The sequence below is a fragment of the Bubalus bubalis genome, chromosome 16 (genome assembly GCF_019923935.1).
Source record: "Bubalus bubalis isolate 160015118507 breed Murrah chromosome 16, NDDB_SH_1, whole genome shotgun sequence".
NCBI lineage: Eukaryota > Metazoa > Chordata > Mammalia > Artiodactyla > Bovidae > Bubalus > Bubalus bubalis.
The window spans coordinates 61215550-61243311 of NC_059172.1; the positions used below are offsets into that span (position 1 = coordinate 61215550).

At 52.4% G+C, this 27762-nt stretch overlaps 1 protein-coding gene across 1 annotated transcript; it reads left to right on the plus strand.

Annotated features, from left to right (window-relative positions):
• Positions 1–957: 957 nt before the first annotated feature.
• TMPRSS5 (transmembrane serine protease 5) lies at positions 958–15696 on the plus strand. The gene is made up of 13 exons (XM_006060193.4): positions 958–1091; positions 3563–3674; positions 4042–4140; positions 4640–4759; positions 6108–6246; positions 6589–6702; positions 7958–8001; positions 8621–8783; positions 9739–9917; positions 11719–11817; positions 12227–12369; positions 12641–12796; positions 13817–15696. Exons 1-13 carry the CDS (start codon positions 1089–1091, stop codon positions 13823–13825), a joined length of 1380 nt encoding a protein of 459 aa, XP_006060255.4. The 5' UTR covers positions 958–1088; the 3' UTR covers positions 13826–15696.
• The last annotated feature ends 12066 nt before the right edge of the window (positions 15697–27762 follow it).

A 27762-nucleotide genomic window follows, 5' to 3' on the forward strand; every position in this document is an offset into this window, starting at 1 on the left:
GCACATGGGCTTAGTTATTCCACGGCACGTGGGATCTTCCCTGTCCAGGGATGGAACCCATGTCCCCTTCATTGGCAGACCGGATTCTCATCCACTGTACCACCAAGGAAGTCTGCTAAAAGTTTTATCTTCAATAGCTAAGAGTTTGATACCCAGTAACTCATTTAATTCCAGCATCAGCTCTATGAGGCAGGTACTAAGATCATAACTTCACAGGAGAGGCTGGGTAAGGGAAGGAGCAGAACTGGGGTTGGATGAAGGCTGACTGTAACCCCGTCTTCTTAGCTGTCCCATCTGAGGCCTCTTTGAGAGGCGTTGGAGGAGGAGGAGCCACACTAGCGTTTCCCTTCCCTGGGACCTCTTCTGCCTCCTTGGCTAAACAGATGTGGCTGCCAGGTGTGTTTAGACCTCTTGTGCTTTGAAGCAACATGGCACTGAAGTCTCCTCTAGCACCTGGTTCCCAGGGCAGTGAGGCAGAGAGGGCCCATTTCCCTGGCATTGGGGTGACAAGTGCAGCCTGGAGAAGAGAGGTGGCAGAGTCCCCGTCATCATCCCAACTGCAGCAGGAGACAGCCCCAGACAGCTGGGGAAGCCAACCCACACAGAGGTGAGATCTCATCCGCAGGGCTCAGAAACATTTCAGCAAATGCTGATGTCAGTCTCCTGAATACAGCCCTGTCAGCAGGAAGGGGGTGGGGGGTGTATTATGCCAGCATGCATGGGGCACACTTTTTGGCACAAGGGATCTGGTTGCTAAGCAACAGGAGCTGGCTTCCCCTCCTCCTTGTAACCTTTTTCTCTGTTTCTAAGCTTCCAGTTAGCAGATGGGAGGGGCTGGGGCTGCCCAGCCCAGCCTAGCCCTTGGCCCCCTTTTCCTGCAACAAGGGGTCTATTCATGGTTTCTGAGCAGAGTTCATTGTCTCTCTCTTGTGTGTGTGTAGGGAGATGAAGGGAGGAGCCATGTGTGAAGCAGGGAGATCTCAGCCTCCAACCAAGCTGGCCAGGCTATTTAATCAATGCTGATCCAAGAACAGAGCCAGGACGTTGCCTAGCAGACCCCCAGGCTTCCATCGGTGCCACTGACCCACATGGTAAGGCCAAACCCTGTTCTGGCCTCTCTCTCTTTCAACCCCACCTTTGACTCCACCCTTGGGCTTCTTTGTTGTTCAGTGGCCAAGTCGAGTCTAACTTCTTGCAGCCCCATGGACTGCAGCACGCCAGGCCTCCCTGTCCCTCAGCATCTCCCAGAGTTTGCCCAATTTTATGTCCGTTGAATCAGTGGTGCCATCCAACCATCTCATCCTCTGCCACCCTCCTTTCCTTTTGCCTCTGGCAGCTCTGGTGCACAGGCTGGATCCTAGAGGGGGCCCTGTGTGGCCAGCTTTCTGGTTTCATTTTCCCTGGGGGCTGACATCTAGTTCCCTCTCTCATCCCCCATATGGCTAAGCCAGGCGCTTTGCCCATAGGTGACTCAGTAAATCATTATTACTCAAAAGGAGGACCTGTGTCATTAAAGACCATTTTTGCAGGCTACCACGGGAGCCTGGACAGGTGAGTGTTGAGTTGGGGCAGCGTCCCAGGTGAGGCCAGTTTGTGCAAAGGCTGAATGTCAAGCCAGGCTCCCTTGATCTGAGACAGGAAAAAAGGCTGAGCGTGCCCTGGAATTCTCTCCAGACCAAGCCTGTTGACATGGGAAGGCGGTTTGCAGGGGAGATGGGCATCACTTCAACTTTAGGGACTCTTTCAACTTGACTGGAGTCTAATTTCATTGAAGAAAGGATCCATAGCTTTTACATATTTCTAATTAATACATTGGGGTTCCCTGGTGGCTCTGATGGTAAAGAATCTGCCTGCAATGCAGGAGACCTGGATTCGATCCCTGGGTCAGGAAGATCCCCTGGAGAAGGAAATGGCAACCCACTCCAGTATTCTTGCCTGGAGAATTCCACGGACAGAGGAGCCTGGGGGGCTGCAGTCCATGGGGTCACAAGAGTCAGACATCACTGAACAACTAACACACTATTAATATATTATTCTACTTAATATTTGTGTTTTACTTTATAAAACCCTTTCAGCCACATAATCTGTTTAGTTTCTTCCTTCCTCCTTCCCTTCCTCTTTCTTTCTCTGCCTTCCTTTCTTCTTTCTTTCCTTCCTTCTATTCAATGTGCATTAACCGAATTCCCACTTTGTGCTAGTGAGCCAGACCCTGGGATCCTAGACCAGAGAGAAAGGGGAGAGAGAAAGACAAGTCAAGGAGCATAATATAGGGTCGCAACAGGTGCCCTGAGGGTTGAAGAAAGCTTCCTGAAAAGATGGCACTTAAGCTGAGTCTTGAAGGGTCCTAGGGGTCAGTGTGTGGAAGGGGAGAGCAGTCGCCATGCCTTCGTGGAGTGAGAGTGTGTGAAGGCGTGTGTTAACATGACCCCGAGTCCTGCTGTGGAGGAGTAAGTGCTGGCAGGTGAGGATGGAGTGCTGGCAGGTGAGGATGGAGAGCTGAGGAGGGTGAGATCACAGAAGATGCTGCGAGTCATGCCAGGGTGCTTCTCCTGAAGGCTACAGAGACCTACTGGGTGCTATGAAGACGAGGTTAGCTTGCTCAAGTTTGCATTTTAGAAAGATCACTCTGGCTTGGAGAAGGAATGGAGACAAGGCTAGATAGGGGAGGCTACTCAACGCGAAGCAGGGGTTATCACTCTTATTTCATAAATGGGAAAATTAAAATTTGGAGGGCTGATGAGTCACCATGTTCATACAGTAGGCTGTAGACCTGGCTTTGAACTATGAACTTCAGACAAATGTCTGACCTACCCCCCCTAAGCTTTCTTACTCCCATTCCTTTGCCTCCTCAGTACCCTTTTCCTGGAACACCCAATGCCCATATATGTCATTTCAAACCCTATTCATCTATGAGGGCCTGTCTCAAAGGCTGCCTCTTCCAGGGAGCCTTTCTTGATCTTCCCAATAAGAAGAAAGTTGTCCATTTAAATCCCAGTGGTAGCTGAATGGAACTTCCCTTTTGTCGCTGAACACAACTTACCTTCAAGGACTCACACACAGATTCTTTGGGTTGGTGGCAGTGGAGGTCCACATTGATTTATCTTGAACTCCTTACAGCACCCCCATCGTGGCCTGTCCACTTGGGCTAAATACTATTTACTGGGTGAGTGACTGCATGGTTCACTGGGGAGGAGCTCTTCTTCCTCTGAGATGGGAGGGAAAGATGAAGGTGGGATCTTAGGGTCTGATGAGGGATGTTGAGGGATTCAGTGGATGCCCTCCATGCTGGTGAGGGGGTGGTGAAAAGTGTGGGCTTCGGAGTCAGCCCAGTCGAGGCTCGGTGTCTGCTGTGCCACTTACTGGGTGGGTGAGAGTAAGGTGGGTAGGGCAAGGGGTTCCAGGAGAGCTGGGAGGCCCGAGGGGCCTCTATGGGGACACATACTGAGTCCCCAGGGTGGAAAAAGACTTGCAAGTGGTGGCGAGGGTGTGGCTGGAGTTAGAGAGGGACTTGTGCTGGGCGGAGATTTTCTTCTTGGTGAGTGACTGACAGCTGTTTCCACAGAGCCCGATGCTGGATGGCCAAGCCCCCACAGAGGCTCAGGATGCAGAGGAGGGGCCGGGATCTGCAGAGCCAGGAGACCCGCTACGGAGGCCTGAGACCCAGCAGCAACCCAGTAGGCCAGACTGGGCCACGGGGGAATGACAGGGTGGGGCAGTGAAGGGACGATCTTCCCACACCCCCCAGCTTCCTTCTCCCCAGATCTTCCTCGGTCAGCCTTAAATGTCTGATGGCCAGAGGCTTTCTCACTATCCGTCCTGGACCTGCTTTCTCTGTTTCCCACCTGGGGGCTTGAGTGGGCTCTGAGGCTCCAGTGATCGGAGCTCTGCCCCCCACCCATCCCGTGATAATGGGTCAGGGGCAGGTGGGCAGGTGCAGTGGGGTAAATTCCTGCTGCCGCTTGGTGGCTGTCTGGCCCTCGGGGTGCAGTGGGCTGGTGGGCAGGGGCAGGGCCCTCAGACACTCCTCTGCCCTCCCCACAGTGTCTGGGGCAGGGCGCTGGTGTGCCGGGTGGCGCTGCTGGGCGGTACTGGGAGCCCTGGGGCTGCTGGCTGGAGCAGGCGTTGGCTCCTGGCTTCTAGGTCAGTGCTGGGACATTCAGTGGCTGGGGGAGGGACAAGAACGGACTCTGGGGGTGCTGGGAGAGAGGAACAGGAAGTGAGCGGGTGTCTAGGGCAGGTGGGATGACTGCCTTTTCCATCTACTCTGACAGCAAGTGGAGATGGGATGCAGGTCCAGCCAGAGGGCCTCGGGCTCTATGCAGAGGAACGTTTTCGTCCTATAGTGAGAAATGTGCTTGAGCAGGTGATCCAGGGAGGCCCTGGTCAAGCTGCACCTGGAGGTCTTTCCCAGTGCGAGAGAGAGACAGACAAACAGACAGAGATGAGACAGAGAGTGTGATGCCTCTCTGCATGTTGGGAGGGACTGCCTAAAGCAGGGTGGTAACGAGGAGTCCCCAGAGGCTGCCTTGCCTCCCTCTGCAGCAGGTGTCTTGTTCTGTACCTGGGCTCCCTCCTGGGGGAATCCCTTCCTTTCCCAGCCTCTTCTCTGTGACCGTCTCCTTGTCTTTGTCTTCTGAAGTGCTGTATCTGTGGCCAGCTGCCTCTCAGCCCACTCCTGAAACCCTGCAGGATGAGATGACTTTGAACTGCTCCGAGGCCAGCAGTGAGGAAGCCCTGCTCCCCTCGATTCCCAGAACAGGTGAGCCACACCTCCAAGGTGGGGAGACTGCCCTCCCCAACCCCAGGCCCAGGGCCCCTGCACAGCACTGGGATCTTTCCAGTTTGCTGTCATCCACCTGCATCTCCTGTGCTGTGAGGGTGAGGCCCTGGTCCAGCCTCCAGGAGCTGATCTCTGATTCAGGGCTTTCAGCACTCCCCGGGGACTGTTTTGATCCCTAGCGGAGGCACAGCTAAAAACCCAGGCTGCCAGGAGAGGTGGCGACTTGCCATTTGGACAGAGGGAGCCTGCCATGCGGGGCAAGAGGAGCCAGGTGTGTGTTGGGGGCCAGTGCGTGGTGGACACGGGTCTTGACCCAGCGGCAAAGTTGTAGAGGCTGGAAACATCACACCACACTATCTCCCCATCCTCCCCCCTGAATTTTCTCCCCTCCCCTCCAGGTAAGGGTGGAGGGTCAGAAGATACGGTGCTGCCAAGCCTGGGGTTAGAATCAGTTACAGAAATTATTTAGGATCGGCTTGCCTACCTTTGCTAGCTGTGTGTGCCTCTGAATACATTACTTCTTTGAGCTTCCATGTCCTTCTCCATGAAGTGGAGATAAAAATATTTACTGCGCGAAGCTGTAAGCATAATAAGAGCATAGAGTAAAGGAGCTTACCATAGAGCCCGGAAAAAGCAGACGCTCAGTAAGTGGGCACCATCCCCAGTACTGTCGCAAGATTTGAAATTGGATGCTGCTGCTGCTGCTGCTAAGTCGCTTCAGTCGTGTCCGACTCTGTGTGACCCCATAGACGGCAGCCCACCAGGCTCCCCCGTCCCTGGGATTCTCCAGGCAAGAACACTGGAGTGGGTTGCCATTTCCTTCTCCAAAGCATGAAAGTGAAAAGTGAAAGTGAAGTCGCTCAGTCGTGTCCGACTCTTCGCGACCCCGTGGACTGTAGCCCACCAGGCTCCTCCGTCCACGGGATTTTCCATGCAAGAATAGTGGAGTGGGGTGCCATTGCCTTCTCCAGAAATCGGATGACCTGGCTCCGTCACTTACAGATCCTGTGACCTAGGGCAGGTCGCTTGATCTTCGTGCCTTACTTCCTGCTGCAGAATGGGGAGGATGGGCGTTCTCATGCCATTGGGCGGCTGTGACCCTTGGTGATGGAGCACGTGTAAAAGCGCTTGGTTAAACACAAACCTGAAGGGCAGCACAGAGAGAGGGGTTCTTTTGTTCTCAGCATTGGCTGGCTCCCCGGTGAACAGTGAGCCTGACATTGGGTGACCCAGGCGATCATGAAGGCCTTTTCAGGCCCCACGGTTGAGGGGTCCCGCTCCTCCATCCCGCTGCAGATGGGAAGTGGCTTTCATGCCGTGGTCTCAGTATCTTTCAGAATAAACACTTCTGAGGACTTCTTACTGGAAGTACAGCTGAGGGCCCGGCAAGACTGGCTGCTGGTGTGCCACGAGGGCTGGAGCTCTGCCCTGGGGGTGCGTGTCTGCAGGAGCCTCGGACATCTTAGGTAACTGGGGCTGGACCTGGGGCCTGGGGAAGGTGGAGGGTGGGTGGGTCGGGGAGGGGCTTTGGAGACCCTGCCTGCTACCCTCAGAGTACTCAGGAAATGACAAGAGGTCATGTTGTCGTCTCCTGGCCTCTGGGCATGATGGCAGCCTGTTTCTCTCCTTTGGGCATCCTTGCTTTTCAACAAAATATAAATCCCAGAAGAAGTCATTCATTGTCAAAGTCTTGCTCAGTCATTACCCTGGTAGAGTATTTCCTGTACATTCTGTTATACTAACCCCTCTTCTCTCATATTGCCATTTAAAGCCAATTTCCTCCCATTTTATTCCCCTTTCCTATCAAGACTCACTCACCACAAGGCGGTGAACCTGTCTGACGTCAGGCTCAACAGTTCCAGGGAGTTTGCTCAGCTCTCTCCTAGACTGGAAGGCTTCCCGGAGGAGATGTGGCAGCGTAGGTAGGGCTTCTCCGGAAGGGGTGAGCTTGGGGGTGGGACTGAGTGGTGCCCCTCACTTCCATGAACAACCCAACAAAAGTCTTCCTATCATGGGAGCCTAGTGGTGAGGACACCAGAGGCATAAGATAGGACGACAGAGAGGAATATTTCATTTCATACGAGTTCTGCCCATATACATAATTTATTTGCCCCTCACAAAAATGGCAGGATTGGGTGTTATTGTCAGAGGATTTGAAATGGTACTCTTATTCCCATTTCACAGATGGGGAAACTGAGACTCAGTGAGGTAAAGGGCCTTGGGTAAGGTCACAGAACTGATAATCGGCCAAACCATGTCTTGAAACCAGGCTCTTGCCTCCAAACTAGTCCCCCTTACCTCTGCCACACTTTATTTGGATGATTCTGGTATCTCAGGAGAGAGATAGTGGACTGCTTGGAACCCAGAGACTCTCCAGAGAAGAGAGGGTTCTGGAACGGACCTTCCCCTGATCCTGGGGGTGGGCGTCCTCAAGCTTTCCAGCAGTCCTCTCAACACTGCTCTGAAGCCTTCTCACCTCTGCAGCCACTGTTTCTGTCCCCTCTGAACCTTGGCCCCTCTGACCCAACTCCTGCCCCCTGATGCTCCATCAGGGGAACGCAGCCCTCCTGCCTTAGATATCTGAACAGGCAAAGGAAACAGCCGTGGACAGACTCGGCCAGGAGAGCCAGAGGGCTGTGGGTTTGGGAAATCACTAGAAACTGAGGATCCAGGCGTTGGATGCTGGGGGCAAGAGATGAGCAAAGAGGAGAGAGCTTTGGTCCAAAAGGAGTGGAGGTTTATGCTAAGAAAGAGTAGGGGAGAGGAGGGCGGGCTGTGAGTACACAGCGCTGGGCAGAGGGCTTGGATTAAGTGGAGTCGGCTTGGGCTGGAACAGAGGGTGAAGGACCATGTCCGTACTCACCTATCTACTCTGAGCATACCCGGGCCTTCAGTGGGAACTATTGAATTTTTACATCCATCAATGCTCCATTTGTAATTCTGGGCTCTGCCCTCATCAACCCCCTGAATGGTCAGGCAGAACCTGCTTACTTCCCTGGAGACCTGTTACGAGGAGGGGTCTGAAGGCTTGGGTGGGGGCAGGAAGCAGACAGCTGTGGCCACAGAGTGGCCCTGTCTGCTGTCCCCCAACAACGCCCCCTCCTCCAGGCCCCGAGGGGTGTTGGGCCGGGCTGGGCCCCTGTCCAGCTCCTTGCTGGCGCTGCCTCTGTTTTGCAGGGACCACTGTGCTTCTGGTCAGATCGTCTCCCTCAAGTGCTCTGGTGAGTCCCCTCCCGGGTCTGGGAAGGGGGCGGTGGGAGAAGGAGGTCTCTGTCATGCCCCTGGGGTGGAAGAGCCCCAGTGGGAGGCTCGCCTGGGTCTGGGGGGATGTCTTGCCTACCCACACACCTGCAGACACAGTTTTGCCAGAACAGAGCCCCATGGACGCCTCTATTCTGTCCCCCACCAGCTGCTGACCTGGGCAGGCAACCTCCTTGCCTCACTCCCCGCCCTGGCCTCTGACACCCCCTCCCCTTCTTCCGGAGCACCCCAAAGGGGGACCAGCAGCTTCCCAATCTAAGGAGGGCAAGGAATTAGGGGCCAAGTGGGAGACAGTGCAAGGAGTTCCTTTCTCCCGTCTTCCCAGTCATCTAGCCATCTTCACGTGTCATCTTCCCACACGACAGGCCCCCATTTGACCTCTCCTATGGCCCAGGCGTTTTCTTAGGTCCTGTGGCTCCATGGACGATGCAGTCACAGTCCTTCCCTTAGCGAGAAGGCCTTTCCACTCCATGCTTAGGACCAGGAATGATAAACGGGAGCCGTCCACACTCCCCGGCAGACAGCACCGTACTGACAGCCACCTCTGTGTCCATCTCACGGGTGCTTCTCTGTTTGCAGAGTGTGGGGCCAGGCCTCTGGCTTCCCGGATCGTGGGCGGGCAGGCGGCGGCTCCCGGGCGCTGGCCCTGGCAGGCCAGCGTGACCCTGGGCTCCCGGCACACATGCGGGGCCTCCGTGCTGGGCCCGCGCTGGGTGGTGACCGCGGCGCACTGCACGCACAGGCAAGTCTGGGGCCCCCAAAACGGGAGGGGGCGCCTCTGGGGCCTTTTCTGTCAGCCGTCGGTATGTCCTGTATAAGATGTCCAACTGTCTGCCTGCCACGTCCAGTGCGAGTGGGCCCCGGAATGTTTGTGAAATTCTCCCTGTTAAAGTCCTGCCGGAATGGCAGTAATAATACAAACATTGGTTCTTCGGCTTCATTTGGTTTTTAAGGTTTTTATAATGCTTTCCCACTCATAGTCCTCTGTACTTCTTAATGTTTATCAGCACCATAGTTAAATCCGTTTCCATGTGATTCTTTATGTCCTTCCTCCCCTTCAGGCTGGAAGCTCCATGGGGGCAGGCAAGAGTCTTGTTTACCACTGAATCCCTTTGTGGACTTCCCTTGCCTTGTTCCCATAGCCTAGAACAGTCCTGAAATACAGTAGGTACTTAATACTGGTTGGAAGGAAGGAAGGGTTCTCTGCCCATCTTCTTTGATGGAAGGCAGGGCAGGTCGTGTAACCCTCGTGTTACAGCGAGGAAGCCGAGGCCAGGAGAGGGGAAGTGGCTCCCTCGTGATCACACCTAGGAAGCGGGGAGACCACACCTAGGAAGCGGGGAGACCACACCTAGGAAGCGGGGAGACGGTGCTGAGCGAAGCCTTGCTGACTCAGCTTAGAGCTCTCATACCACACGAGGCTCTTCCTTATCTGTTGCAAAACCTGGAGGGGGTTATGCTGGAGGGAGGCAGTAGTGGCCGATGACCATAGCCTCTCACTTCTCAATCCATCAGGGTCTGAGCATTTATTAAGCACCTACTGCATGCCCAGTGTCTTACCAAATGCTGGGGTAGATTTGAAAAGACCTGGGTCCTGGGAACTTGCCTCGCTGGTGGCTTCTTCCACCTGCCATCTCACCTATGTCAGCGTCTCCTGCCCCTCCTTCCCCTGGGCTCAGTGAGGCCTTCGTGTGCAGTTTCAGGCTGTCCCGCCTGTCCAGCTGGCGGGTCCATGCGGGGCTGGTCAGCCACAGCACAGTCAGGCCACACCAGGGGGCTGTGGTGGAGCGGATCATCACCCACCCTCTGTACAGCGCCCAGAACCACGACTATGACGTGGCCCTCCTGCAGCTCCGCACCCCACTGCACTTCTCAGGTGAGGCTGAAGTGAGGGGTGGAGGGTGGGAGCCGTGAGGGTTCCTAAGACCCCCCCGGTGCTGTAAACCTTACAATGGTCACTTCACTTGGGGATCGTCATGGATTCTGGCATCACGGGGACCTTGGTTTGCACCAACTCTTCCACATGTTCTTTTGGGGACAAAGGGTCTGGCCCTTTTCATAGCTGGGTGGCAGGTGGGATTTGCCTCAAGGTCCCCAGAAGAGCTTTCCAGTGACTCCATCTCCAGCAGGCTGCTCCACCCAGTTCCCAGGCTGGTGCCAGGTCCCAGCCGGGTTAGGATGGATAATAGTTAACTATATAGTTACTGGGCTTCTTATGTGGCCCCAGTAGTAAAGAACCCGCCTGCCAATGCAGGAGATGTAAGAGACACAGGTTTGATTCCTGGGTAGGGAATATCCCCTGGAGGAGGGAATGGCTACCCATTCCAGTATTCTTGCCCAGAGAATCCCATGGACAGAGGAGCCTGGTGGGCTACAGTCCATAGGGTTGCAAAGAGTCGGACACGACTGAAGCAACTTAGCACACAGCACATGTAATTAATAGGATAACAGTTAATAAGTAGCACCATGTTATGGTTAACAAGACTTACTTTACCAAATATCCTTTCACCCAACCCCCCATCCTTGTAACAACCCTTTTACCTCCCCATCCTCATAACAAGCCTGTCAGGGAGCTGAGGCAGGTGTGTACAGATGAGGGAAGTGACTCTTTTCCAGCTCAGGAGGCAAACAGTTCCCAGGCAGGGCATCTCCTCCACAGTGTCTGCCCTCGAAGGCCAGCTCTCTCGTCCGCATGCATATGCCAGGCATGCACGCACACCTGTGCATGCCCTCACACACTCGTGCAAGGCTCACATGAGTACACAGGCACACCTACTCCTGTGCATGCTTACTCTCACACCACACACACACTCATACACACTCAGCAGTCCTCCCTTCCATTGGTTCCTGTTGGGGTATCCCCAGCAACACATGTTGCTCTATACTGTTTACAGAGTCTACCATATACGAGTGCTCTCTGCACTGTTGTTCAACAGCTAATGCTTCTAAATTGACTTAAATATACTTAAAGGGAAATTTGAGGCTTCCACCAGACTGGAGACCTTATGACTTAGAGTGAATATAACCACCACAAAAATGTACAGACTGGAAGCAAAACAGTGCTCAAGTCCCAGCTTGGCACTGTACTCTGCGGAACTACTGACTCAGGCTGCTCTCTCTGTGCTTAGAAGGGGAGGATGGAAGTCCAGAGAGGCACAGAGCAGCCCAGACAGTCTCTCTCTCCTCATTGCAGAGGGGCTGAAAGAGAAACGAAGAGGAAATACTTTCTCCCAGTGAAGTGGTGTTTATCTAATGGCAGGTCTATACACTCTGTAAAATCAGGTTCGCACCCACCCATAGAACAGGTCCCATAGTTTTGGAACCATGTCCCAAGAGGATCTAGACACCCTGGGGAAAATCCAAACAGGGCCTCATTAGGAGAGGTTAGTACAAGCGCCCAGCACAAGTTTCCATCCCTCATCGGTCCCAGGTGGGGTATCACGTGTACCCCGCCCAGCCTAGAACGCCAGGTACACAGCAGTTTCCACACAGTCCTCTGCGTGAATGGTGATTCCCAGGTGGTACAGAGCCTGGCCCGCACAGCCATGCGGGAAGCTGGAACTAGGACTGTTTGAAGAAAGGGGCGAAGAGGACTGGCTGGCCTTGGTCCTTGCGCCCAGGCTCGGGGGCAGAGAGGAGGAGCCTGAGTGGGGCCCGGGACCACTGCCTCTCCGCAGACACCGTGGGCGCCGTGTGCCTGCCGACCAAAGAGCGGGATTTTCCGAGGGGCTCGGAGTGCTGGGTGTCTGGCTGGGGCCACACTGATCCCGGCCACAGTGAGTCAGCTCCCAGGGCCCTGGGTGCACAGGATGGGGGGTTGGGGGTGGAAGGGGAGGCATCTTTCCCCAGAAGTGAGGCACCACAGCCTCCTCCTCCCTGGCCACAGGGCAGCACGAGCCCCCTTCTCCTCTGGCATCACCCTCGGTCAGACGGGGGGCCCCAGGGTCCTTCTGGGAGAACAAACTGGTATTTTCCCCGAAACCCAGGCCCTTTCTTCTCCCTCCCCGCCTCCCAGGAGTGCCAGGACCTCAGCATCAGGGTGTATGTGTGATGCATACCCCTCCCCTCCAAGTCTGATAGACCCTCCTGGCCAGAGTCCTGGGCTTCCATGTCCCGGGGGTCCGCCCTCTAGCGCCTCCGCCTCTCCCGCCTCCGTCTGTGACCCTCCCATCTACCTCCCTGCAGCCCGCAGCTCCGACGTGCTCCAGGACTCCGTGGTCCCTCTGCTCAGCACCCAGCTCTGCAACAGCTCTTGCGTGTACAGCGGGGCCCTGACGCCCCGCATGCTGTGTGCCGGCTACCTCGATGGGAGGGCGGATGCGTGCCAGGTGCGGCCGAGGGCCTGGTGCGGGGCGGGGGCTGCGGGCTGGGCGCCTGGCTGACGTCTTCTCTGGTAGCAGAGGAAGAGCCCAGGCAAGTGGGCAGCGCAGTGAGGGTCAAGGAGGGGTGAGGCGAGACGGGATTCATCCTGGAAGCAGGACGGCTTGGAGTGCAGGGTGCGCGCCCAGCCTGGGGTGGGGGCGGGGAGCACGCTGGCGCCTCTCCACCAGGAGGGACTTAACTGCCCGCTTCTCTGTGTCTGGTGGCTGGATCCCTCAGGGGGACAGCGGGGGTCCCCTGGTGTGCCTGGACGAGGGCACGTGGCGCCTGGTGGGGGTGGTCAGCTGGGGACACGGCTGCGCAGAACCCAGCCACCCCGGAGTCTACGCCAAGGTTGCCGAGTTCCTGGACTGGATTCAGGACACGGCGGCGCAGGTGAGTGGGGGCAAGTGGAGAAGACCAGTTTGTGAAAGACCCAACCCTCGGAAACCGTGATTCTCGCCCCTTAGGCCTGGGCCCTGCTGGGGGCGGGGGAAGGTTTCAGAGGAAGTAATGCTTGTGACAACTGAATCCATTCTATCAGTTTAAGCATTCACTCGGGAAGAATCGACCCGAGTTTGTAGCCCAGATTCCTAAGCTTGGTAAACTTCAGTGTCCTGGTTATAACCATCCAGTCTGTCTTATATGCTGTGATATGTGAAGATTACATGAAATAAGGCCTGCCCAGCTCTAGGCTTGGAGTGAGTGACCCAAGTGTTATGATGCATTTATCTATGTCCATTACTCTTCCCTGGTCCTGCCTGCCCTCCCTGTACTAGGGAGAGAGCCCAGCATCTAGCTGTCTGGTTTCAGCAACTAATTCATTTTGTGTGGTCCTGAGCCAACCTCTCCACTTCATCCTTACAGTGGGAGAGGCAAGTGAGAGAACAAGAGCATGTGATTTGTATAAAGTCCTTTACAAATGCAGGGCGTGCATCTTTCTGCAAAGCTGGGCTCAGGGCAGGTAGTGGATAATACACTTTGTAGAGTTTACAGGACACCTATGTATCCATCTTCTCATTCAAACCTTACAAAAACCCTAGAGAAACAGATATGCTAGTCCTGTTTGATAGAAGTGTAAATGAAGGAGCTGAGTGGTTAAGTGATGTTTAAAAAAAAATGTTTTTGGAGTATAGTTATTTACAGTAATGTGTTGGTTTCAAGTGTACAACAAAGTGAATCTGTTATACAGACATGTATATTCACTCTTTTTAAGATTCTTTCGGACATATACACACAGCTATATATAAAATAAGTGATCTATTAAAATGCTAGCTGCTTGGCTCATGGAGGGAGGAGCCACGCTGTGGATCAGCTCCTTTCTCCTTCGGCCCAGGACTCCCTTCCCCAGTCATATTGATTGGTTTTCTCCATCTCACTACACACCAGCCTCATGTTTCCTGGGCTCTCTGGCAGGTCCACTAGATGGAGAAGCAGCAGCCTCAGATGCAGGAGGCATGGATCTCTTTTCAGTGCACAGAAGACAGTCACCACCCACCAGCCGGCCTCCAGGCCACTGTGCCTGTCTCCGTGGGCCCTGATTTCCAGTCTCTGTGTCTCAGCGGAGGTCCTCAAGGATGGGAGAGAAGCTGGGACGGGGCTGGGAAGATGGGGGAGCAGAGGGCTGGGGCACGGGGAGCAGCTGGAGAGGAAGAGACTGTCAGTGGCAGCGAGGAGCCTGCCCTTCTGCCCCATCCCCTCTGTGGTCCTGTGCACATCTTTGGGAGGACGCTCAAGCCTGCCCTAGGCCTGCCTTCTCCGAACTCTCAGGTCGGGGAAGTGGCTCCCCAGAGACCCAGACTGGGAAGCTCCTGGGCAGATGGGGTCAAGACTGGGTCAGCCCAGGTTCAGCCCATGGAGTCAGGATCCTCCTCACTCGCTGTGGATCTCACCTGCTCCCTGCTCTCACTTGGCTCTGGCTGGTTCTGCTGCAGTAGGGCAGGAGACCACTGTAAGAATACTCTGGTCGGCATTGGAATGGTGGGGAGGTTTTAAAATGACAGTTCTGTGAACTGGTCCAGGACTTCCGGTATTAAAGCAAAATATGGTCTCCGTCTCCTCGTCGCATTCCCGCCTTCTCTCTCTCTCACGCCCACGGGAAGGTGGTAGTAGAATAATTTCCTCCCATGCATGTTTCTTAAACCTCTGGAGCTCATCTCTCTAGTGCTTATTTATGTACTTCTTTACATTTGTCAGGACTTCCCTAGTAGCTTCAAAGGTAAAGAATCTGGCCCCAATGCAGGAGACCCAGGTTCCGTCCTTGGGTTGGGAAGATCCCCTGGAGAAGAGAATGGCAATCCACTCCAATATTCTTGCCTGGAAAATTTCATGAACAGAGGAGCCTGGAGGGCTACAGTCCATGGGGTCACAAAGAGTTGGACACGACTGAGCGACTACATTTGTTAAATCTACGTCATGATTGGCAACAAACAGAACGCTCCAGATATCCAGGTGCTCTGATGCTGCATGTCTGAGGGCCACCGAGTCGGTGCTCCCTCAGGGAGGGTCTGGCGGCCCACAGGACCTATCTCTCCTCAGCTCTTGTTTCAGGACTGGGTTTTCTGGCTTAGGGAGACGTCTTTCTGAGTTTCTGCCCAGTTAGCATTTTCCTGGTTAAGCTTCTCCCTGACTCTCTCCTCTCTAGCAATTAAAATGCAGTTGGCATCTTGTTTCTAAAAACGGCAATGAATTTTTTATGGTGCTTACCCAAGGAAATGCAATTAGCATTTAGCAATAACACAACTTTTTTTCATGAGTTTATTAGCATTTTTTGAGGGGTAGTACAAATGAAGATTCATTTCTGGAGGGTTTGCTTCCTTTGCAGGAAGTGCTTAAAAAATAAGGGCCACGATTTACTGTGGTATCGTCACCTGGGGAAGTTGGTTGCTGGGAGTCTGCTGCCAAATTGCAGAAGCAACGTGGGAGGGGCCCCATCAGGTGGGAGGCAGTCTCACCCTGTGTTCTGAGAGCCCTAACCTCCATCCTCCATCCTGAGATCAGCATTTACTCCTCTGCTCTAAGTCTCCACACAAGAGGCAATTCCAGGGCAGCCTGTCTCCCTGGGCAGGCACGAGTTACCAGCAAATCCATCAGCAATGGTCTTTTTTGTATTACTGTGGTCCCCTATATTTGCTTATTTAGAAGGTTTGTATTTATCATAGTCATTATTATCTGTTAATAATCAGTAACATTTGGATACTACTTTACAGTTTAGCGATGGTGACTGCAGCCATGAAATTAAAAGACACTCCTTGGAAGAAAAGTTATGACCAACCTAGATAGCATATTGAAAAGCAGAGACGTTACTTTGCCAACAAAGGTCCGTCTAGTCAAGGCTATGGTTTTTCCAGTGGTCATGTATGGATGTGCGAGTTGGACTGTGAAGAAAGCTGAGTGCTGAAGAATTGATGCTTTTGAACTGTGGTGTTGGAGAAGACTCTTGAGAGTCCCTTGGACTGCAAGGAGATCCAACCAGTCCATTCTAAAGGAGATCAGCCCTGGGTGTTCTTTGGAAGGAATGATGCTAAAGCTGAAACTCCAGTACTTTGGCCACCTCATGTGAAGAGTTGACTCATTGGAAAAGACTCTGTTGCTGGGAGGGATTGGGGGCAGGAGGAAAAGGGGACGACAGAGGATGAGATGGCTGGATGGCATCACTGACTCGATGGATGTGAGTTTGAGTGAACTCCGGGAATTGGTGATGGACAGGGAGGCCTGGCATGCTGCAATTCATGGGGTCGCAAGGAGTCGGACATGACTGAGCGACTGAACTAAACTTACAGTTCAGCAATCCTGCTCACACGTGGTATCTCATTTAAATCTCACACCATCTATGTGGTGAAGATATTATTTTGCCCATTTCACAGGTGAGAATATTAGTTCAGAAAGATTTAAGTGACTTCTCAGCACCAACCAGCTAATAAGTGCCAAAGCCAGGATGGGAACCTTGAGTCTTTCACTGTTTTGCACACAGATGGACGAGATGGTCCAATATTGCACAGAAATGTAGAATGGAGGGCTGGTTTAGTCACCTGACCACAGTAATGCATAGCTATCTCTACTTTTTATTCGGAAGGAAATCAAAACCAGGGAAGCTGAGTGGCTCCGGCTAGAGTCCCTTCCTGAGCAATGTTCTTACAGTCAGTTCTGCATGATCTGACTCAAAATGTTACAAATGAGTATCTTCCACAGGAGGACAATAAAGAGAATGCTAGTTAGAGAATTTGCTAATAGCAATTCCCTCTTTGCCTATAGATGGCCCTGGTAGATTTCACCAGGCTACCAGTCAGATCTACAGACTCAGAGGCTCTCATCTGCCCTTCCGGCACTGGCACCTGGCAATCCAGCCCTTAAAAATGAGGAGAAGTGAATGTCCTGTGCCGGCTGCTGGAGAGCAGGGCTGGAGATGGGAGCGAAGGGAGGGGGGAAGATTCAGGGCTGGAAGGGTTTTAATGAGGACCAGCTGGGGTGCCCAGCTGTGTTACGCTCTGCAGGGAATTCAGAGGTAGAGAAGTGGCTGCCTTATTGGAGCAATGAGACATTTGCAATAAATTATTAGTGGCCAGCCACGAAGCTGAGTGGTGAGGCAGTAATTGCTGAGGGAGCTCCAAGAGCCTGTTGTTGACTAAGTCAGGGCAGTTCTGTGTGCAGGAAACCTGTCTCTCTCCTCAGGGATTCAGCTTCCCACCTGCCTGGGGAGAGCTTGCAGCTCCCTGAGGCTTCCCAGGAAGAGGGGCTCCTAGCTGCCAGGGCAGAGCTCTGCTCTTATCTACTCCTTCTCTGTGCTTTGGGGGTCTGGAGGGTACTGCGGGGTGCAGGCTCTCTTCTTGTTAGACTTTCTGTGGAGTCCTGCTTCTTCTAGGAAGACTTGCCGTGACCAAGGGGGCAGCCCTGTCATTCCTTGGCAACATTTCTCAGGCTGTTTCCTGCATTTTATTTTTGGAATTGTTGGGTTCACCCACAATAGGAGGAAACTGGAAATGTTATAAATGCTAAAAGCTGGTGTTTCGGCTGTCAGGAGATGCTCTTCCGGTCTCTTCCTTGTTTCCTCTTGTCTCCCTTCTCTGCCTTCTCCTGACCACACACTTAGGTCCCTCCTGGCTGCTCAAAAGAGAACCCACCTACGCCTGCTCCCACTCTTTCACCTCCCTTGGCATCCTGGGTCTGGATCCCTCTCCACCTCCCTCCTTAGACACACCAGAATGTGTCTTTGGGTTTGTGGCACCCCGGGGCCCTGCTTCCTGCTAAACTCACTGGAGCCCAGTGTGGTTGATGGCCCTCTAAGCTGTGTCTTAAATACCTCCACCCCTAGGAAGGCTCCTCATAGTAGGTGGGGAGCCGCTTCCTACTGAGAGTGAGGCTGGTGTTTCTTACACATTCCAAGGCCAGGAAAGGGAGACGTGGAACCTGCAGGCACTCTCTGTAGGTTTTCCAGTGCTGTGGAAGCCCCAGGGCTGAGCAATGTAGGGAAATCTGCTGAGGATCTTCTCCTGGGTTTGGTACTGGGATGGACCACACTGGGGACTCAAACAGAATGGAGAGGAGTTGTGACTCCAGAAGGGGCCATCTTCTACTAATGTGATTGGAAGGCCAGGGCTTCCACAGGACTAGGCTTATCTTCTGAGTGTCTTCTCTTCTGAGGAAGCTCTGGCATCTGATGGCAGACAGTCCTGTCTGCATCTCTAACCCCTTGAGAATGTGCTCTCCTGAGCTCGTGACTCAGCCTCCCTGGGGTTTGGTCTCCCATCTGTCAAATAAGGGGTCTTGGCAAGGGGGTCTCCGTGGGATCTGCCTTGTCAGGCTGGCTATAACACAAACCCCTGTTGCCTCTGGAGACATCTATCTGTCCACAGTGTCCACCTGGGACCCTCATGGAAAAGGGCCCTCTGGCTGAGACAGATCTAAAGGAACAAGCTTGCTCTGGCTTCTTAGGCTCACACCAGAGCTGTGCTCTGACTGCCCTCTGGGTCCCTGGGAGGCTGAGGCCCCAGGTGGAAGATTTTAAAGCCATCTTTCCCCTTGTCCCATGTGCCCTGGTGAAGGGCTCAAGGGCACGCTTTCTCAGGGGCTCCCCAGCTACTCCCCAACACCCCAGGCTCTGGGTGGGGTTCCATGGTGCCAGCTCCCTCAAGACAGTGAGGGAATTTCCTCCTGGCCCTGAAGACCATGGACACTTTCCTTCTGCCTGCTTTCCCTTGGCGTCTCCTGAGCTGCCCACAGGATGCCCTGCTCTCCAGCCTTTCCTCCTCCATGTGGCCCAGTGTGAAGAAAGTTCTCAGCCTGCAGAACCATGACCAGGAAGCCTGAGTCCGAGCCATCCTCTTTCCAGTGCCGTGTTCTAGGCACACCGAGGGCAGAGTCTTTCCCATGGCCCCTCAGTTAGGGGACCCCATCGTCCCAGATTGCCCAGGACTGTCCCAGTTTTAACGCTCCGTGTCTGCAGAAACCTGCAGTTTCTGGGCAAAGCAGGACAGTCAAGCCAAGTCCGTCACCTCTTCTCTGTATAAAAGGCAAGATCTAGCACCCTTCAGCCTCCTCCCATCTCTCTTTGGTCTGTTTGAGCTTAAAAGAAGCCCTCCCTGGCGGCCAGGGAGGAGAAGGCTCCTTGGAATTCTCGAGATCTGGACTCTTTTATAAAGCCAGTCGCATTAGCCGATGCTGCTTGGCCCAGAGGCTATTGGCCCAAGAGTCCCTCCTTCCGTGGGATCTGTAGCTCAATTGACTGCCCCTCCTTTCTCTTGGTGGTCTCTCAGCTGGCACCCAGGGCAGCCACACCTCATCTGGCTTAGTGTTTGGAATAAATAACCTGGCCCCTCCAGGCCCAGAAGCCCTGCAGTCTGGGGGAGGCAGGGAAAGTGAGGCAGAAGCAGGACTGCTCCCAGAAGCCAGGGACACTGATGGCCGGGTTTCCCTTGGTCTCACTGATGTCTGGTCTGCAGAGCCTGTGCCGGGGCTCCGCCTGTGACAGGAGCTGGCTGTCAAGGGAGGGGGCTAGCACCCCCATCTGAGACGGTGGCTCTCTGCGGCTGGCCTGTGGCTCCCGGAGGGGATTGGGTAGGAGCAGAGAAGAGACTGCCAGACTGCAGGAGCCCGCGGGGATTTGGCGGGGTTTGTTTTTCCTCCACGCTGTCTGCAGAGGTGAGGGCATGAATAAAAGAATGAGGAAGATTTACTGTTCCCACCGCTTGGCAGTAGCCCTGTATTTGTACAGGGGATCTGAGGCGGGAGCGGGTGGGGGTGAGGCTGGCACTCTGAGATAGCCAGAGCCTTGTCAGGTTTTCTGCCAGCACCCTGGGGTGAAGATGAAGGTGAGGCTGGGAGGGGTCTCCTTGGACCAACTCTCCAACCACCAGGGGCCAGAGAGTCCCCTCCGCCTACTCTGCAGCCTTCCCCCTGCAGGAACCCAGAGCAGACAGCTTGTGTCCTGAGTCTCTCAGTCCGGGTGCATGTGCTGGACCTGACGGGCTTCTGCAAGTGGGGACCCTGAAGGAAAGGGCCTGAGGCTGGGCTCGTCTGTCTCACATTGTGTCTGGGAATGGACACAATCAGGAAATGACTTTCCTCATGGCCTTTCCTGGCCTGGCACTGGGATCCAGAACCTTTCGGCTGAAAGTGACTGTGGACAGGGTCCACTGCCACCTCTGTGTGTATGTGTGTGTGTTAGTCGTGTCTGACTCTTGGTGACTCCATGGACTGTAGCCCGCCAGGCTCCTCTGTCCATGGGATTCTCTGGGCAAGAATACGCGAGAGGGTACATTCCCTTTTCCAGGGGATCTTCCCAATCCAGGGATCGAACCTGGGTCTCCTGCATGGCAAGCAGATTCTTTACCATCTCAGCCACCAGGGGAACCCTTTGCATATATGTCCATGGCTATACAAGTGTCTTGATGACACTGTCCTTTCCTGGGGCCATCAAAAGATGGGTCACTTTTGGAAGCAAGTCACTTTTAATGGGTCACTCTGGCGTTGGGAGGGAACAGAGAGGAAAGTCGGAGTGACGGGGGTGGCCCCTGGGAGTTGGTATGTCTGGAGGTCTGTGTGCCTTTATTTCTTTCTCTGAGTGTGTGCACGTGTGCATCTATGAATGTGTCTGTGTGTATCTGTGTGTGTCTGGGTGTACTTGGAGAGACTTGAGAGGAGAAGAGGGAAGGGGAGAAATGTGAGGAGTCTGGGGAAGCTTCAGCTGGATAAATCCCCTAACCCTGAAGAAGCAGATCTGATTCTGGGAAGTTTCCTAATGAAGGGCCCCCACCTCCTTTATTCCCCTCCATGGTCAATGTCAGAGAGGACTTCTCTGGTCCAGTCTCCATGGGAGTTGAAAATCATGCCTGTCCATTAATCGAGGCAGAAAAAAGATACCAGAAGGGGATGGCCTCCCTGTGGACCCCCACTCCTTGGAAGTACTGAAGCAGGGCACCCCAGCCACATTTCAGGGAGCCCTGCTTTCATCAGCCTGGCCCCCACGGTGGTCCCTGGGCTCCTCCTACCTGGTGGAAAAATACCCAGAGTAATTCTTCAGGATTCCCATTCACGAGGTCTCTCAGAAATTAATTGAGATAAATGTGGAGAAAAAGACTAGTGTACAAATAGCTTGTGCTCCAGAACTCTCTTATAGAATTCAATAAAAACTGAGGAGAGTCAAAGCTAATTAGGAAAAATAGATGTATAGGGTCAAGGAAAGGCAGTGGGAGAGGAACGGGGATATGGATCTGCATGTGCTTTGGAGAGATCTGAATTAAACCAGCCCTGGACTGAATTGTGTCATTTCCCTGTTCCCAAAGTGTTGAAGCCCTAAGCCTCTGTGTGACTGTATTTGGACAAGGGCCTTTAGGGAGGTAATTTAGGTTAAATGAGGTCTTAAGGGTGGGGCCCTGATGCCATAGGATTGGTGTCCTTAGAAGAAGAGGAAGAGACACTGGAGCTCTCTCTGCTTTTCTTATTCATGTGGAGAAGAGGCCATGTGAGGACACGGAGAGAAGGTGGCCATCCGCCCTCCAGGAGGGGAGTTCCCACAGAAATCCACCCTGATGATGGCATCTTGATCTTGGACTTCCAGGTTCCAGGACTGTGAGAAATAGATTTGTTCTTTGAGCCATCCAGTTTTGGTTTTCTGTTATGGCACCCCAGCAGACTCATGGGGAGCCTGGGTGGCTCAGCAGTTAAAGAATCTGTCTGCCAATGCAGGAGACATGAATTTGATCTCTGGGTCAGGAAGATCCCCTGGAGAAGGGGATGGCAACCCACTCCAGTATTCTGGCCTGGAAACTCCCAGGGATGGAGGAGCCTGATGGGCTGTGGTCCATGGGGTTGCAAAGAGTCGGACACGACTGAGCAGGAGCACAGGCAGACTAATAGAAAACTAAATCACCACGGGACACACTCATAGACCAGTGTAATCAACACCAGAGCAGCCCGGGGCGTTCCAGCCTGCCGTGGAGCCTGTGGCCCTGGCATTCCTCTTATCGCATGTGGCAAGCATTTAGAGGAAGCTGGGTGGGAGGGGAGAAGCGTGCTGGCCCCGGAGCCCTGAAGTCTGGGTCCTAATCTGTGGCTTGTTAACCAGGCCCAGCTGTCACCGGTCCTTGCTGAGTTTCTGTTTTCTCCTCTAAGTAATGGGACTAATAATATGTATCCTATGAAACTCACAGGGCAAATGGGAATACCAGTAAAATGAAATAATGAGAATGCTCTGGAGATTGTGAAGAGCTAGGCAAATGTGAAAGGTTACTGTTCCCAACCTGTAGTGGCAAACCTGCCAGAAGTCACATCCATTCAGTCAAACCCCATTTATTGAAGGTCATCTTGGTACTATGTCCCCTCTAAGCCTAGAGTACCCAGAACTGAATAACGAAGCACTACTTTCAAGGGGTTTGTGATCTAGTTGGAGACAGTCACTAAAAACAGGTCATAATTATTATCTGCTAAACAACACAAATATGGAATATTTGGAAAGAATTTGCTGTAACTACCTTACAACCTTTATAGATAGATGCTTATTGCCAAGAAAGAAATGATATGGTAAATGTAGAAATTTTCCTCCTACTATATTAGCATGTAAGCTTTTAAGAAAACCAGTGGAGGCTAACAGTGTTTTGATTGTAACCACAGAAGTGTGGTTTCCATGCCAACGTATTTGTGAGAATGAAAAGCTCAAGACAAAATACTGCCTCAGAAACCACAGTTGGCTAGCTCGCCTTGGCTGAGTCATATTTTCAGTAGAAAAGGTGAGCTGTCTCCCTGTCCCTCTCACCCCCGATGCCCGTGTCTGGCCGTAGGGTGTGTGCTCCCAATGTACACATAAACACTGCTGCTGCTGCTGCTGCTAAGTCGATTCAGTCGTGTCCAACTCTGTGCGACCCCAGAGACGGCAGCCCACCAGGCTCCCCCGTCCCTGGGATTCCCCAGGCAAGAACACTGGAGTGGGGTGCCATTTCCTTCTCCAATGCATGAAAGTGAAGTCGCTCAGTCGTGGACTCTTCGCGACCCCATGGACTGCAGCCCACCAGGCTCCTCCATCAATGGCATTTTCCAGGCAAGAGTACTGGAGTGCGGTGCCATCGCCTTCTCCGACACATAAACACAATGGTGGGTAAAGGGGGGTCTCCAGAGAAGGCAATGGCACCTCACTCCAGTCCTCTTGCCTGGAAAATCCATGGATGGAGGAGCCTGGTAGGCTGCAGTCCATGGGGTCGCTAAGAGTCAGACACGACTGAGTGACTTCACTTTCTCTTTTCACTTTCATGAATTGGAGAAGGAAATGGCAACCCACTCCAGTGTTCTTGCCTGGAGAATCCCAAGGATGGGGGAGCCTGGTGGGCTGCCATCTATGGGGTTGCACAGGGTCGGACATGACTGAAGCGACTTAGCAGCAGCAGCAGCAGCTGCGGGGCCAGATCAGGCTCTTCTTGGAAACCTGGATGCTAACCCTGGCCCATCACTTTATGTCCCTGAGTCTCAGTTTCCTCGTCTGTATGACAGGAATAATACTGCCTTAAAAGATTGATTGTCTTATACCTGAAATGATATCATTATCTTGAAAGAGTGAGTAGCATTATAGTCACGCAGGTAGCAATCCCAGAACACAGCTCAGCGTGCAAGGGCTTTCCCACGCCTGTAGGAGCCAGGCCATCAAGGCTCTGGGGGCTGCCTGGAGTTTCACGCCTGCCTTTAGTTCTGTGCCTGGCTTGTCACAGCATGTCCCCTGCTGGCTTCTGACCATGCCTTCCTCTCTCCCTTCTCTCCTCCCTTCTCAGCTCTCCCCTTTCCTCTTCCCTCCCTGTCTTCCTTTCCTTCACTGTTATTGAATACCTGTTGTGTGCTGGATGTAATAAAGATAAATATCTCACTATTCCAATAGAAGCTCAAAGTCATGTGGACACTTGGAGATGTGCACCAGTCCTTTCAGGACAGGGTCAGGAATAAGGAGCCTGGATTGGGCATGGCGTTGGGTAGGGGATTCCGCTTGAGTTGGACCTGAACTGAAGAGATGTTATCTGAACTGGGGCAGGACTGACGGGATGTGACTGGGAAGGGAAGAGAGAATGAGGGCATCTTGGGACAAGGGAAGTGCGTGAAATACCTGATGTTTCTGGGCAATGCCAAGTAGTTCTGTGCAAGTGGTCCTAAGGTGATGGAGTGGGAGCAGGTCTGATGCCAGTGAACACTACGTGGGGATGAGCCAAGGAGTCCTCACTTTGTTCTGTGGGAAATTGGGAGGAGCCTAAAAGTGTTAAAGCTGGGGCGACTTGTAGTCAAATCTCGTGAGAACCTGTGAATGTATAATGGAGAGGTTCCTCTGGAAGAGGCATGCATGGGGGCTCTGAGGGTGCACTGACACCCCATTATAACCAACTGAGTTGTTCTCCAAACTTCTTCTAAAGATAAAATCTTTATTTGGAACCCTTAAATATATGAGGCAAAAGCAGTGTTTTGTTAGTATGCGTTTATAGTCCCAAACTGGTGATACCTACTTAGTATAAAATCAGTGTGACCGATAACATCATTTTGATGAGCATAGGAATTTTTAGTCAGGGACCGTGCATCAGATTGCAGAGTAATGTCAGTTTCCAGACTCAGTTTACTCCCAGGGTTTGGTTCGGTTGCAAAGCACCAGGAAGTCCTGACTTACACATTTGTGCACGTGCTTAGTTGCTCAGTCGTGTATGACCCTTTGCAACCTTTTAGACTGTAGCCCACCAGGCTCCCCTGTCCATGGGATTCATCAGGCAAGAATAATGGAGTGGGTTGCCATTTCCTTCTTCATACTTACACATTTAAGTAGTGGATAATAGCAATGGATTTTTCACAACTTGACTTTTAGTCTCAGTAGACTCTTTAATTAAAAGGGGAAAACTTCGCTCAGAAACTTGCATAAAAATGTGTTAATTTTGTATTCTAAGTTAACAGGCTGATGGTCTCCATGTGCCTAAAATGGTATAAAACATACTTTAATTACAATTTAATTAGTTAAAATATCTTCACTTAGGCTACCATAACAAAATACTATAGACTATGCTATGCTATGCTATGCTAAGTCACTTCAGTTGTGTCCGACTCTGTGTGACCCCATAGACGGCAGCCCACCAGGCTGTTCTGTCCCTGGGATTCTCCAGGCAAGAACACTGCAGTGGGTTGCCATTTCCTTCTCCAATGCATGAAAGTGAAAAGAGAAAGTGAAGTCGCTCAGTCGTGTCCGACTCTTAGCGACCCCATGGACTGCAGCCTACCAGGCTCCTCTGTCCATGGGATTTTCCAGGCAAGAGTGCTGGAGTGGGGTGCCATTGCCTTCTCCAATACTATAGACTAGGTGGCCTAAATGACATAAATTAATTTTCTCACACTTCTGGATGGAAAGTCCCAAGATTGAGGCCTGGAAGGGTTTGGTTTCCAGTGAGACCTCTCATCCTGGCTTTCAAATGTCCATCTTCTCACTGTGTCCTCACATGATGGAGAGAGAGAGAAAGCTCCAGTTTCTCTTCTTCTAAGGACACCAAGGGACTTCCCTGGTGGTAAGAAGGCTAAGGCTCCATGATTCCAATGCCGGGGGCCTGCGTTTGATCCCTGGTCTAGGAACTAGATCCCACAGGCTGCAATTAAGAGTTTGCATGCCTCTTGCTGAAGGCAAAAGAAGGGGGCAGCAGAGGATGAGATGATTAGATAGCATCACTGACTCAATGGACATGAATTTGAAAAAACTCCAGGAGACAATGGAGGACAGAGGAGCCTGATGTGCTGCAGTCCATAGGGTCGCAGAGTCGTATAAGACTTAGCCACTTAACAGCAAGGACACCAGTTCCATCATGAGGCCCTATCCTTGTTACCTTGTCTAAACCTAAACACCTCCCAAAGGCCATCACACTGGGGATTAGGCCTTCAACATGTAAGTTTTGAGGGAACCCAAACATTTAGTCCATAACAGTCTTACAGCACCAAGAAATCTTGATTTTCACAGTTCAGTAGTTGTAAATAGCAATAGGTTTTCCACAGCTGGACTTTTAGTCTCAGGGCTGGTGTTCCCATGTACCCCACCTGGGCATATCACATTCTCATTGTGCTTTATATGGTTTTAATAGATTTTAAATGAAATTTAGGGCTTCCCAGGTGGCTCAGTGGGTAAAGAATCCGTCTACAGTGCAGGAGACGCAGGTTTGATCCCTGGGTTGAGGACATTCCCTGGAGGAGAGCATGGCAACCCACTTCAGTATTCTTGCCTGGAGAATCTCATGGACAGAGGAGCCTGGTGGGCTATGGTCCATGGGGTCGAAAAGAGTCAGATATGACTGAAGTGACTGAGCAGGCATGCATGCAAATGAAATTTGAATTGGTTATTTAAGAAATCTTGAGCCACATATGGAAACTGAAGAGACATGAGATTGTTCCTCCCTTGAGAGTGAGGGGTGTTGCTTGATGTGTGTGTTGGTCATTCCCCGGGGGACACAAGGTGACCCTTACCATGGCCAGAGTTGAACACTTAGGGTTGCATTAACACCCAGGTCTTCAGGGTGGGCATAGAGAGACTTCTCCCAAAACTGGCAGGAGTGTGTGTGAGTGTGTGTGTGTGTGCGTGTGCAGGGGTGGCTACATAGGGTCTGTCTTTCCCATGGACTGCATGTAGCGTTTGTGTAACCTTGGTCTGTGTCTGATCTGTGGGCTTTGGGAGAGCCCAGCAAACTGTCAGGCTGTTGGGAGACCTTGTATCCATCCCGTGTACACTCCTGGAGATTCCATGGACTACAAAAAGCCCACCAACAGGTGACTGGCAGCAGCTCCGGTTACTGAGTACCTACTGTGTGCTGGGCACAGGTTGATGCACTTTGTATGCGCTGACATTTAAAATCTTTGCAACGACCCGTGAGACGACTGCTGTTATTACCACCATTTTACAGATGAGAATATTGAGGCAGCAGGAGGTTAAGCATCTTCTTGCCCAAAATCACGCAGCCAGTAAGTGATGGGGCTGGGATTTGAATCACCACGCCCCTTAATGTCTCTTGAAGATAAGAATTCACATGAGACCTCTGAGGTCAACTATCTTATCACTGGGAATCAATATAGCATTTCTTAATTTTCCCTACTAATACCCTCAGTGTTAGTCTTAGAAAGTATGTTCCTCTGATGATTTGCAACATGCCCTACAACTGGAGAGGAGGATTCAACATATGTGTGAACTTTTTTTAAAGGTATAGATATTATTTTTTATTATGGAATAAGATTTTTCTTTTTGGCTGTGCTGAGTCTTCCATGCTGTGCAGGCTTTTCTTTAGTTGTGGCGAGTGGGGGTCACCCTATAGTTGCGGGGCACAGGCTTCTCATTGCAGAGGCTTGTCTGTTGTGGAGCGCGGGCTCTAGGCACTCAGGCTCAGGAGTTGTGACTCCCCGGCTCTAGAGCACAGGCTCAATAGTTGTGGCACACAGGCTTAGTTGCTCCCCGGCATGTGGGATCTTCCCAAATCAGGGATCGAACCTGTGTCTCCTGCATTCGCAGGCATTTCCTCTACCACTGAGCCACCAGGGAAGCCCTGAACTTTTTTCCAGTGTGCTTTTTTGGAGCTGGGCTTGAGCCCTCCCTGGTCTGGATTCACGAGGCTATCAGAAAGTATTATGGATCATGAAGTCAGTAAACTGTCCTAGTGGGTCTGTGAGCCAGGAAGTCTCCATTTGTCTTTTAATTGCATGATCCAAGATACAAAAGGATGGGACAGACTCGGTGCAGAGAACTGGTGGGATCCTGAGGCTGTGGGTGCAACGTGGTCCTGGCTCCTGGATCCTCTGCACTGCCTTTTTTTCTACTGGTCTTGGTCCTTCCAAGTAATGAGAAACAGCCCATTAAGGTTCCACCAAAGATAGGTGATCGAAATGCTCTA